Raw genomic sequence first — 13600 nt, forward strand, 5'->3', positions numbered from 1 at the left:
TCATGTATGTAACATTCTAGATGTAGTATAATGTGACAATAATTGAACCTTTACCAACTCATGAGATTAAAAAAATTTTTTTTTTTTTTTGCAAAAGTTTCTTGCATAATTCTGGCATCAAATGTCTGTCAATTCATTTACAAATCACTGCACTTGATATACCCAAGCCGATCGAAGATAGGGGAGATGTGCTTATGCAGAGACAAAAACAAATAAAAATAGAAGCAGAATCATCCCAAAATACTTCTGTACATTTATTTTTAAATTGTATCTTTACATTTATGTGATTTTTGTATATCGTATGTATGTGCATTGAGTTCGGGAGAGATGCTGTTGTCAGGTTATACATGTACAGTCAGTTAATATTGAACTTGAAGATGAGGGGAAGATTTGAAGGAGACCCAAGTTCTTATACAATCCAAGAATTTGTCCCCTATACTATTACTAATTGGAGTGTGTCCAGTCAATAAAGCAGGTTTAACACCACCATGACTATTATATTGGCATTATTATGTGTACCTTCAATCTCCAGATTTATACAATGCCCTGTATTAATTATGTCTACTGTCTGAAAAACTATGTACATCTAAAACATTTTTTTTGCTTCCAACCTCATCTTCACCTAAACTAATTCCATATGATTTTCAGTCAAAAATGCTTCCTTTATCCAATTCCTCAATCACAGGGCTGCATCTGTAGTGGTAGTTAAGAGGGGGAAAACGAGAAAAGAGACTACTGTTTATTTTAAAAAGGCCGTGCTACACCTTATAAAGTCACCAAGTCTCACCTCTGCATTGGCGGTGACGTAACAATGCAGCCAAGTGCGTGTGTGCGGGCCCTCTGCCCACAAGGGAAGCAAAACCCAGCAGCGCCATCTTGACGCGGCTGTTCCGCTGCCACAGCCATGACAAACACGGAGCCGGTTCGCCTGCATCGCAATGTGTGCTGCCACACACATCTTTTTTCCTTACTTTGCTCATCTCTTCTGAATGTTTAGCATCCTAGAGTATTCAATTCCCAACCCTGATCATTTTGAAACCATGTTTTAGTAATGGCCACAAGGCTATACCCATTCAATTCGGTTTGTGCTATCAAATCACTTTCCTAGTTATTTATGAATACTCCTCACATTCAAAGAATATATTCAGTTTTGGCTTTGGTCCATTTTCCCTTTATCCATGTAGACAGAACAGAGTTAAAATGACTCAAGCAGTGAAAGAGTGAGTAATTGCCCACTTCAGTGTTGCAAGTAACACAAATAAAATACTTCCCTTGTCTAAAAATTTCTGCTTTTACCTTTCAAATGATACAAGCTGTTCTTCTTTGTGCTCATCTTCAATGAAAGCACTCTGGAAACAAAACAATTCTACTTCAGATAAATGTGATGATTCATCAGTCAGGACAAGGACAAAGAATCTATACTCCTAAGAACTTGTCCTGATCCAATGTGATCCATATACAAATTAGTGTTTGATATATTATCTCACTATTGGCAGTATAATACACAGTAACAGAGAGCTAAATTTGAAATGTGAATATTATCTATTTTTTTTCCAGTTATTTTCTTTTTAATTCAATTAAGTACACTAGTATTTTTTAATGCAACGTATCTGGCTGCACAGAAATAATTTTGGGTACACATGTGCATTGTACAATGTACACAATAAACTAATCATGACTTTCATGTATTAACTTTGAAAATCAAAAAAATTAGATGATGGAAATACAAAAGTTGACAAGGTTACAATTATTTTAAAAAGCACAAGAAAGCTGCAGCTATTTCTTCAGTCACCTAAAATTGTTAAATTCAAGATCAAGATCAGACGGCTGCAACAAACCTACATAAGGGATGAGCTGTTGCTTGAGCTTATTTTGGGTATTGTTGGAACATCGCATGAGGCTGAAGACAGATCAGAGTAAAATGAACTGATAGACAATTGGCTATTCAAAGTTATCCTTGCATACTGAATGGAATTGGATGCAAGGCTTGCAGGCAACTGTGGGAAATGCAACTACTGCTTTTTTTTGCCACTTCCCTTCACACCATCCTGATAAAATGCCACTTGCATTTCTCCCAATAGATGCATTTGGAACCCACAATGTGGTCTCCAACACTGGAGTGACCAAGTGCTGGTTGAGCAACCAGTTTGTGGAACAACTCCATTACCTTGACATCTTTGATGTGCATCTTATTGCTGTTCACTTCACATCTTAAGAAACTGGTTTTCTCACATCTCCAATTCTGATACCTCCTTGCCTTCAAAGCCAACTGCTGTTCTCTCCACAGATGTCAGCATTTTGTTTGGGTGCCTGCTGACATTTTTTTTCATACCTTGAAGGGCTCAAGCCCTAAATGTTGGTTATGCATCCTCATCTTTGCTACGTTCACGGTTTGACCAGCTTAGCTTCTCCAGCATTGTTTTTACCAAAATGTTTATAATTCCTTCCCACCCACTGATGCTGCTCAACCTGCTGAATTCCTCCAGCAGGTTGTTTTTTGTTCCAGATTCCAGCATTTTGTCTCCAATTTACAACAATCCAATAGTTTTCTGGTCATCATTGCCAATGGGAAGTTTTAACCCTTGGTAACGTTGCTTTCCCATGATCACGTGCCAGCTTGCCAGTGTGGCAACACCTCCATTATAGCAGTGCACAAGGTAGACTTTATGGTCTATTTTCACTCACTGAGAGGCGGGATGCAGCTCTTGCTCTGGCTACAGATTCTTTTTCTTTATCCGCAGCTTTCCGTTGTGCTGCTTGGAAGTTGTTCAAGGCTGCAGAAAATTCATTCATGAGACGCTCCTTCTGTATTCTCTGCTGGCGCTGAAAGTACAAAAGAAAAACAGTTGGGAGCTTTTAATTTACAATCCAAGTTATATCAAGACTGTCATAAAATGGTATCAAATCATTAGATCAGCACCAACTCTTGAATGAGGTACTTTAAAAAAAAATCACCAGAATATAAAGAGCCAAGACATGCTGTTCTCACTGCTACCACCAAGAAAGAGGTAGAGTGCCAAAAGACTCACAGTACCAGGTTCAGGAACAGCTGCTCCCCCTCCACCAGACTCCTCAAAAACAAACTCTATTCTCGACTCTTAGCAACTCTTACTTTGCACACATTTTTCCGTATTGCAGATTGTTTGCATTTCTCACTTTTGTATACATATCTTTTCTTAGATACGGATTTTTTGCACGACTGACAAGTAGAAATTCCGCCTGGTCTGCAGATAAAGGAATCTCAGGGTTGTTTGTGATGTCATGTACCTTCTCTGACAATAAATCTGAACTTTGAACCATTTTAAGCAACGTAGTGTAAAGCAGAAGATAATACATCAATATGGAAAAGTAGTAAACAGGCTGAAATATCTGTTAAGGGAACAGTCTCCATATAAATTACAGTATGGAAAACAGGCCACATCGGCCCCTCAAGTCCGCACCAATTTAAGTGAACCCCACTAGTGCCACCTACCTGCTCCCTGCCCGTAACCCCCCCCCCCCCCCCCCCAACCCCCTCACATTGTTCGATGTTCTGCTGCCAATCCGGACAGATTGTAGTCTTCCCATTAGGAAGTCCAGAATCCAGTTACAGAAAGGAGTGTTGAGTCCCCGCGAAGACAACTTCTCCACCAACCTTTGTGGAATGATCGTATTAAATGCCAAGCTGAAATTCCATCTGATCAGGGACTTTCCGAATCAATATTGACCCTCGTATACTCCACATTCCTTGCATAGATAAGCAGTTAAGTTCAGGAGATAGAATTGATCCAGATATTTCAAGGATCAATACTATTAGAGAGTGCAATTCAGGGTCCAGATGTGGTAGAGTATGTTCTGTACAACCACTCACCTGTTCAGTATACGTTAAAGGCAATGATCCAAGCTCCTTCAGGTGTTTATTGGTTTCCTTCGCCAGCTGGTTTGTGTAGTGTTGAAGCTGCTGCCTGCAAAGATGGATTCAACAATTTAACGTGGAAATAAAGTCATTTTCATGTTTGTCTTTTTTATTGGAAAGATTTTTTTTTCCTCCCTCACTAGAACTGGGAACTACTGTGGACAAATATATCCTGCAATAAATCAACAATGATGGTAGCTAAAAGTTCAGTTTCATATCATTGATAGTAGTGGGTCTATCCATCTGACTAATTTCTGTACAGGAATTTAACCAAATGAAGAAATCAGGGCAAGAACATCACCATTTCTTTACCAATAATGATCTTTATAAACCTTGTGTACCCTCTAAAATACACTTCCACAAATAAAGCTCTCAGATTTTTCTGACCCATGTTGTTCTTTGGTTTCTTTTTCTTATCAACTTGCCAAGTACATCTCATCCATTATGTTGATTGCTATTTTCCTTAATCAAGATAGTAAATTTTCCACAAGACAACTCGCTCCAGGCTTCATTGATAGCCAATATAATAAATGGTTCCAACTGACAATCTCCACTCCTTCAAACCCACTCAACTAAATTAATATTGATGTTTCTCCCCAATCTGTTCATTCAAATTCTTAATTAATTTGAACATCTCCACACTCCATGTTGTTCAAATTCATTCTCTACAATCTGCTCTTGTTCACCTTATCAACAGAGCTCCCTTAATTGCAAAGGATCCAAAAATTCTAACCAAACAAATTGACAATTATACCCATGACTGAACACATCACATCTTTATGATTTGTAGTCAACAAGGTAGATCTCCTTTAATTATTTCCTCCACTGACCAGCCTTTGCTTAGTCCGACTCTCATCTCAGTCACAACTGTTCTCAGGCTTCCAAGCATCTGTAACAGTGGCATCAATCCTCTCACTGAAGGAAATCTATTTTTTTAAAAATTATATTATCTGTAGTCACAAATTCAACGTCACACTCTGCCAGCTCAACATCCAGCTTTGGAATGAATACAGCTAAACAATGGCAAGGACATGAACCAACAGCTTCAATCAGGAAAGTCCACTAGCCCAGATTCCCTATTCCTTCCAATTTGTTAAATTGAAAGGCTACAAAATGCTGCAGCCTACTCAACCCAGAGTACAAACCCTGTATTCATTTTAAGCAAAAAAGCCAGTTTCTGAAATTTGCCAGCCAACATCAAAATGAATCACAAGTAATCATAGAAATCTAAACATTCTGGGTGTTTACACAATATTGTAAAATCCTCAGTTAGTCAAGATGACCCAAAAAGATTTCATACAAATGACTAGAAAGCAGCACTGGTGCAAGAGTAATTTCAAAGGAATAAACTTTAAAAAAAAAAGTGGTGTTTTAACCCGAAACATGGCATGGCAATAAATTGGAATATTTAAAAAAAACCTCTTGCCACTCTTTCCTCACGCACCCCCCCCCCCCCACCCCCAACCCAGGGATTTCTCTTTACTTCTAACTGACAGCATTGGAAAAGGCTCCAAGGCTAATGTTTTACACTTCAGACAAAATCTCAAATGCTCATAAAAAATGAATTAGTGAGTTTGTAAATTGGATAGATCAATGATTAAAACGTACAATTTCTAGTAATAATCTATAAAACTGTTCCAAATTTATAGTGCAATTGGTAGCTTCATTATCTTACCAGACAAAAACAAACTTACAATCGATCCTGAAGTTCGCTTGTATCTTGCTGTGTTCCTAGTTGTTGCACCAATGTATTTATCTGTGCAGCTGTTGACAACAATAAATAAAATCTATCTGGCAGTTAAAGCAAATTCCCAAGTCTGAAACTGTCTGGTCAGTGAAACTAGACATTTAAATAATTAGTTGATTATACTAACATGGAAAAATGAAATATCCAGAGTTAACTGCCAACCAAAAAACTACTCTTTATGAAAATTTACTATCAGAATTCAAAACAGTAGGATTCTGTTTAGTGTTAAATTTAACGTTTTTCAGAAATCAATTAGGTTTTGAAGTTGAAGAACTTATGAAAACAGCTTCCTAATCTCCCATTATTTAGCATCAAAGAGCAAATTTAAAACTTGTTCATTTATGCATCGACATGGAAATTTTCAGGACTCAAATGGGACTTTAACCATTTTCTCAAAGAATTAATCATTTTTATTAAAAAAAAATTAATACAAATACTTGACTGGACATCGCCGTATCTACATAAAATGCCAAGTTTGCTACAATTCACAGTCTGATCAGAAGTAGCACCACCGGTCCAGGATTTCTTCAAATTTGGATGAAGATTAAACTGAACTTAACTACGTCTGCTACCTTCTGCCCAAGATTTGCAGACTGTCTAAGCGGATTCACTCTTTCAGCCTGGTCTGACCCATCTTCCCTGTTTCAGGATTTTTGTACAACCAAAAGACTTGATGTCCACTGTCATTTTGACAGTTTCCAAATACCTGGTTCTAACAGGTTTGTCTACAGCACGAGCGTACAATCCCTTTACACATCCATCTCACATCAAGAGGGTATGAAGGCTCTCCCCTTTTTTTTTTACCCCCCTCAAAAGAGGAAACTAATTTTCCTCCATTATCACAATCATAGTCCTGCCTAAACTTGTCCTCTCACTGACTATCTTCTCCTTCTACCCTCTATAGATCAAAGGCTGTATGGGCCAAGGGCCCACTTTCCAAGCTTCAATGATTGCATTGGTGCCCTTTGCTGCATACCTCAAAAATATTTTGCCCCACGAGGAGATATTCAACTCAGGTTTCTCTAAAATGTCTTCCTTTCTCAAATCATGGCTTCTGCCCTCCAATAGCAGACTGAGGCCTTGACTACATCTGATCCATTTCTCGCACCACTGCTATCACCCATTCACCTCTTAAAGGAAAGACCAACCCCCCAGTCCTTGTGTTCCACCCAAACTAGACTCCATAATCATTCTTCATAATTTCTGCTACTTCCAACAAAATTCCATCATCACACACATACGTTTCCCTTTCAACATTTTGAAAGGATTGTTTTCTTTGTGACTTCCTGGGCAGATCTGACATAGTGGCATAGAACATTATAGCAAAGAAAATAGGCCCTATTGCTATTCTAGTCTGTGCTGAACTATTATCTTGCCTCATCCCTCTTAATTGCATCCAGTACTTCACCCTCCATACCTCTCCCATCACCACTTCACACTCCCACCATTATGTATGAAGAAGTTCCCCCTAAATGTTCCCCCTTTCACACTTAACCCATGACCTCTGGTTTATATCCTCAACCACCATTCCTGAAAGCACTTTCCCATGCAACTGCAGGAGACGAAACTGTTGTCCTTTCTTTAATTTTCCCACCATCCATAAGAGTCATTTCATTACAAATTAACTTCATCAATTGACAAAATAAGCATAACCAAAGCAGCTTTCCTTCAAACTTAAGATTTTCCACATTAAAGAAGACTCCAAGACTTACTATTCTGTGTAATTTTCTGTATGTTGACACTGCATGTTTGAATGAGGGCACTGAAATCCTGTGGTTGTGAGTGGTAGCTAAAGCGGCTGTCCTCAATTCTTCCGTACGACATGGCCGCGGACGAGACTGACACAAACCCAGCACAAAAGAGTGATTAGGAGTCCACAGTTCCCTTGATCTTATTCAAGAAGCAAAGTGGAGGAATAAAAGAAACAGCTTTTATTTATATGGAAACAAATGTTTAAGTATTTGTGAGACAAAAGTCAAATCCAAATTACATCAAATTACATTTCTGCCCTTAACTTCAAAAATAAAGCATTTTCGATCCATTGAAGTACTAAGGTAAATTATTTTAAAAAAGCATTCTAACCAATCTAATACAAAATTTCATAGGACATAAATCATCTGGTCCACTATTCCATCCCATTGGTTAAAACTGTGGATTCCCCCTAAGAGGATCAAGGAATTTTTCAGCAAGGCATTTCAAGACTTCGGATCAGCTGGAAGAGAGCGAGAAATTACTAAACAACTATCATTCTAACCACCTCCATAACGAGGCACTGAAACTACTTGGCAGCATCCTTAATTCTGTGTCTCTGATAACTATAAACACACTTGAAATGCAAAATCCACTTGAAATTAGCCAAGTTCCTATTTAGGTTTACAGTACATAAAACTCATATCCTAATGTGGCAATGACATCCTTTGTTCAGTCAGCACTTGTGTTTTGTTTAAGATATCATCTACCATTACTGTTGAAGACCAAAGATTTTAAATGTGTTCAACGAGACCAGCCAATTTCTCTTCTTGCCATTCCTCTTCCTTTTTCAAGTGTACATTTTGGCCTGCTGGCTACATTCCAGAAGGTCAGACTTCACAATATTACACACTCACACAGGAATATAACTGCCCATTTAATGGCTTTTTTTTTAAACCCCCAATTTTTTTTTCCTACCCACTTTCTCTGCTTCATTTTCTCTGTTTTAATCAAGGCCCCTTGATGTGAAATGTTTCTCTTTCCACAGATGCTGCCTGACCTGCTGGAATTTTTCCAGCATTGCTTTTTGACAATCTCAATCCACACTAGTGCAACAGCTCCCATTCCATGAGATTCATCAATCTCAATGCGCAACCTCTTAAAAGCCTTTAAAAAATCCAAATAATATAAACTGGTTTCCTCTTCAGTATTTAGTAGCCAATTCTTGGAAAACTAATAGATTAATAATGTATTTAAGACATAATTTTTGAATAGTAAATGAATTAAGGGTTACTGTGAATAGATGGACAAGCGGAGCCAAGTCCACAGCCAGAATCATATTGAATGGCAGAGAAGGCTCGATACATCAGATGGTCTATCCCACTATCAATGTTCAATGTCATTAAATAGGACCTCTTTCATACATCCACACTAAGTCATTATTGAGTGTCTATATCAGTGGTTCTCAACCTTTTTCCCCACTCACATACCACCTTAAGTAATACCTTACTAGCCACAAAGCCCTTGCAGCATAGGATGTCATAAGTCCTCTGTGGCTAGTAAGGTATTACTTAAGGTGGTATGTGCGAAGAAAGAAAGAGTTGAGAACCATTGATCGAGTTCTCATATCCTTTATCACAGATTTTGCAACAATTACTGCTCCCACTGTTAGGCTTAGTCAGCAGTTCGTCATTTTCTCTCTTAAATAGCAGAGTCACATTTTCTATCTTCAAATCTGCAGAAGCTATTCTGGAATCTTTATGCTGGCAAAAGCCAGCATATCCATTATATTTATAGTTACTCTTTTTGAAAGTCTGGGATGTTGATCAACCCCTTGCAATTTAGTAAGACAACTTCTCAGAGTATTTCTTCACCAATACTTACTTTTACTCTCTCAGTGGGGCATTGGAGCCTTGCTTTTACAGTGTTTCTAGGGAAGTTTTTGTGTCTTCTGCCATGAAACATTAAATCCTCTCAAATCCAAATTCCACTTTTACCAGCAAGAATTTACATTTGCCCTTGTCAATCTTTTCCTTTTTACATACAAAAACTCTTTAAAAGCTCCCAACACTCTATTGATTTTTCCTGCAAAAGCAGTCTCAAGATAAAAATTATTTTACCCATTCCCTCCCCCGCAGTAAATTTGCCTTAAATTTGGGGTGGCACAGTTAGCACAATGCTGTTTCAGCACCAAGGACCCAGGCATTGTCTACCAGGAGTTGGTACATTCCCCCTTTGTCTGTGTGGATTTCCTCAGGGTACTCCAGTTTCCTCCCACCCTTCAGCTGTAGGTTCATTGGGCAGCACAGGTTTGTTGGCCAAAAGAGCCTGTCACCATTCTGTAGGTCTAAAATTTAAATATTTCAATAAACACTTGCTGCATTTCTTCAAATGTCTTTTTTTTTTAACTGGAACAGAATTTTGAATGGGGGTAATAAGCACACCAATATACACATTAAATATTAGCTCTCTTCTTGAAAATCTCTGCTGTCCTGACCTCATTCCCAACAACAATCTGCATTCAAGGTTTATTTACAAAAGCCACTCCCCAACTTAGACATACAACTTGCTCTTTTTGAGGCTCAAACACTTTAATTTCGGTTCCCCCCCCACCCCCCCCCCCTCCCCCCCCCCCCCCCCCCCCCCCCCCCTCCCCCTCCCCCCCCCTCCCCCCCCCCCCCCTCCCCCCCCCCCCCCCTCCCCCCCCCCCCCCCTCCCCCTCCCCCCCCTCCCCCCCCCCCCCCCCCTCCCCCCCCCCCCTCCCCCCCCCCCCCCCCACTCCCCCACCCTCCCCCCCACCCCCCCCTCCCCCCCACCCCCCCCTCCCCCCTCCCCCCCACCCCCTTCCCCCCACCCCCTTCCCCCCCCACCCCCTTCCCCCCCACCCCCTTCCCCCCCCACCCCCTCCCCTCCCCCACCCCCCTTCCCCCCCACCCCCTTCCCCCCCACCCCCTTCCCCCCCCACCCCCTCCCCTCCCCCACCCCCCACCCCCCCCTCCCCCCTCCCCCCCACCCCCTTCCCCCCACCCCCTTCCCCCCCACCCCCTTCCCCCCCACCCCCTTCCCCCCCCACCCCCTCCCCTCCCCCACCCCCCTTCCCCCCCACCCCCTCCCCTCCCCCACCCCCCTTCCCCCCCCACCCCCCCCCATTTTGAGTTTTGATGATTTCCCCTCCCTTCCCTCTTGGCCTTTAATTTAATGTTACTTATTCTACCCCTCCTCCACTTCGCAAATTCATTCTCGATACGGTGCAACCACTGCGTGGTTCTTTTCTGGCAACATCGTGGGGTTGGTTACATGACAAACGAGGAAGGTGCTATGCAAACGCAAGTCATTCTTTGCAAACCGGCTCAGCCCCCAACCTACCAGCTCAGTCACTCCGACGGCTGCGAAAGGCGGCGCCCTTCGCCGTTCCACGCATGCGCGGCACCACCCGCCCATCGTCCCATTATTTGGCAAGCCCCCCCCCCCCCCCAATCATCCCATTATTTGGCAAAGCCCCCCCTCCCCCGCGCCGAAAGGACAGGCGACCCACCGCCACACGGCGACCCCCCTCACCCCACGCTCGGTGACACCGCCTCCAGCCAAACCTTCATACCCGAGATCGTCCTCTCCCTTCACTCCCCAAACCGATCAAAGGATCCCGTTGGGATGACGTGTGACGCAGCGTCACCCTCCCTGTGAACCCCGCCCCCCCGGTCGAGCGATGACGTAATCATCACTCAACCCCCCAGCTGCTGCAATCTCGAAGCCCTCTGCCCTTGAAATGGAAACGGTGGCGAAGCCTTCGCAAAATCGGTTCGGATTCGGTTCGTGCCTCTTTGGGACAGAGGATGCATTGAGTCCCCCTTCGTGAAAATAAGACAATCTTCCTCCTAGGAATCCCTAGCCCATAAGGAGTAGAGCACAGCATTTCAGGTTTATTGTCAGAGGACAAATAACATCACATACAACCCTGAGATCCTTTTTCCTGTGGGCCAGGCACTTACTGGTAGAAAACAAAAATCTGGTACTGTAAACAAACTGTGCAAAACAGAGAGTCAACATGGTGGAAAAGAAAGACTCCTGATTAAGTTTGTTGTGGAGGAGTCTGATGAGGGGGGGGGGGGGGGTTGCAGCTGCTCTTGAACCTGGTGGTGCGAGTCTTGCGGCACCTAGACCTCTTTCCTGATGGCAGCAGTGAGAACAGAGCGTGTGCTGGGTGGCGTGGACCCTTGATGATTGCTCCTACCCTCTGATGGCAACATTCCTTGTAGATGTTCTCTCTGGTGGGGAGGGTTTTGTCTGTGATGTCCTGGGCTGTGTTCATAACCTTTTGTGGTCCTTTCCACTCATGGGTATTGGTGTCACCATACCGTGATGCAGCCAGTCGTCTCCCGTCTGTAGAAATTTGCCAAGGTTTCTGATATCATAAATTACCCACCTCCCGTCACAACTGTGACAGATCTTCAGAGAAAACAAGTCATATTTGACCCCGAGGGACTGCACAAGAAGGAGGTACTATGAGACCAAGTGCTTTACAGTGAAAAAGTTTTTCTGAAGGGAACTTACTGCTGAAATGTCAGAGGCCAGGGGAACAAATCAGTCCTTGAGTGGTCAGCAGTGAAGAGGGCAAGAAACTTTAAATTCCTGAGCGTCAACATCTCTGATGGCTCATCCTGCAATCATGAAGAAGGCAAGCCAGTTGTGATATTTTGTTCGGAGTTTGTGGAGATTTGTTATGGCCCCAAAGCCTCTTGTAAATTTCTACAGATGTACCATGCAGAGCATTCTGACCAGTTGCATGACTGTCTAGTATGGAGGTGCCAATGCAACAGACAGGAAAAGGCTACACCATCATGGGCATTAGTCTTCATTTCATTAAGGACATCTTTAGGAGGTGGTGCCTCAAGAAAGCGGCCTCAATTATCTAGGACCCTCAGCAGCCAGGCCATGCCCTCTTCTAATTGCTACCATCAGGAAGGAAGCATGGGAGATTGAAGGTGAGCACTTAATGTTACAAAAACAGTATTGCCCCCTCATCATCAAATTTCAGAACAGACAATTAACCCATGGGCACTACCTCACTTTTTCTCATTTTTACACTAATTATTTTTTTAAAATCTTCCATTTATAGCAATTTTGCATTTGTAATGCAAAATGACAAATTTCATGCCACGTTTCTAATAATAAACCTGATTCTGAAATGTGCAGCAATCACTAATGAAATGAATGTTTTGAAACATTAAATGAGGAATAAGCATTTAAAATGGAACAGTGAGAATAACTGCTTTCATTTTTCAAGGTAATGTCATGGAATCGATTGAGATTAAGTGGGAGAGCATTTAGTTCATTGTTTGAATATCTTATCCAAAAATGTACTTCAGTTCAAGTTTATTGGTCAACCGATTGTACAATCTGACCAAACAGCATTCTCCAGTCCACTTTCTTTTTTTTTAAATTTTTTTTTCACACCATAAATCACATTAACCATGGTACACACTTTTTCCTTTTCACACATATACAGTGCCGTTTTCTCCCCCCCCCCCCCCCACCTCCCTCCTCCCAACCCCCCCCCCCCCTCCCCACCCCCCCTCCTGTCCATTTAAGGTATACAATCTAGGATACATTTAACCAGTCAGATAATGTTGTCACTCAACAAAAATACACCAGAAATTCTACTGAGTCCATTCTTTTCATTTCCTTCTCCTTCCATCAACTTAGGTAATGATTGTCTCCGGTAGGTTTTCGCTATTGTATTTAATGTAAGGCTCCCATATTTGTTCGAATATTTCAATATTATTTCTTAAACTATATGTTATTTTTTCCAATGGAATACATTTATTCATTTCTATATACCATTGTTGTATTTTCAAATTATCTTCCGATTTCCAGGTTGACATAATACATTTTTTTGCTACGGCTAGAGCTATCTTAACAAATCTTTTTTGTGCACCATCCAAATCAGTTCCAAATTCTTTGTTTTTTATGTTACTTAGGAGGAAGATCTCTGGATTTTTTGGTATATTGATTTCTGTAATTTTATTTAATATCTGGTTTAGATCTTCCCAAAATTTTTCTACTTTCTCACATGTCCAGATTGCATGAATTGTTGTTCCCATTTCTTTTTTACATCGAAAACATCTATCAGATACTGTTGGGTCCCATTTATTTAACTTTTGAGGTGTAATGTATAGCCTGTGTATCCAGTTATATTGTATCATACGTAACCTCGTATTTATTGTATTTCTCATCGTTCCAGAGCATAACTTCTCCCATGTTTCCTTCTT

General features: G+C 41.5%; 1 protein-coding gene across 6 annotated transcripts in view; it reads right to left on the reverse strand.

Annotated features, from left to right (window-relative positions):
* The window catches only part of stx12 (syntaxin 12), a 45904-nt gene extending 34249 nt beyond the window's left edge, over positions 1–11655 (reverse strand). For 2 of the 6 annotated variants that reach the window (XM_069895283.1, XM_069895278.1), the window contains exons 1-6: positions 10930–11010; positions 7355–7532; positions 5590–5659; positions 3851–3944; positions 2686–2823; positions 1297–1349 (exon numbers count right to left, since the gene is read on the reverse strand). In XM_069895283.1, the coding sequence (XP_069751384.1) occupies positions 1297–1349; positions 2686–2823; positions 3851–3944; positions 5590–5659; positions 7355–7466 (467 nt within the window). In that variant the 5' untranslated portion in view covers positions 7467–7532; positions 10930–11010. Of the gene's footprint in view, positions 1–1296; positions 1350–2685; positions 2824–3850; positions 3945–5589; positions 5660–7354; positions 7533–10697; positions 10779–10889; positions 11011–11562 lie in introns of those variants that run through there. The other 4 variants (XM_069895282.1, XM_069895279.1, XM_069895281.1 and 1 more) reach the window with 4 other exon arrangements.
* Between the last annotated feature and the right edge of the window lie 1945 nt (positions 11656–13600).

This window comes from Narcine bancroftii, chromosome 8, assembly GCF_036971445.1.
Source record: "Narcine bancroftii isolate sNarBan1 chromosome 8, sNarBan1.hap1, whole genome shotgun sequence".
Lineage (NCBI taxonomy): Eukaryota > Metazoa > Chordata > Chondrichthyes > Torpediniformes > Narcinidae > Narcine > Narcine bancroftii.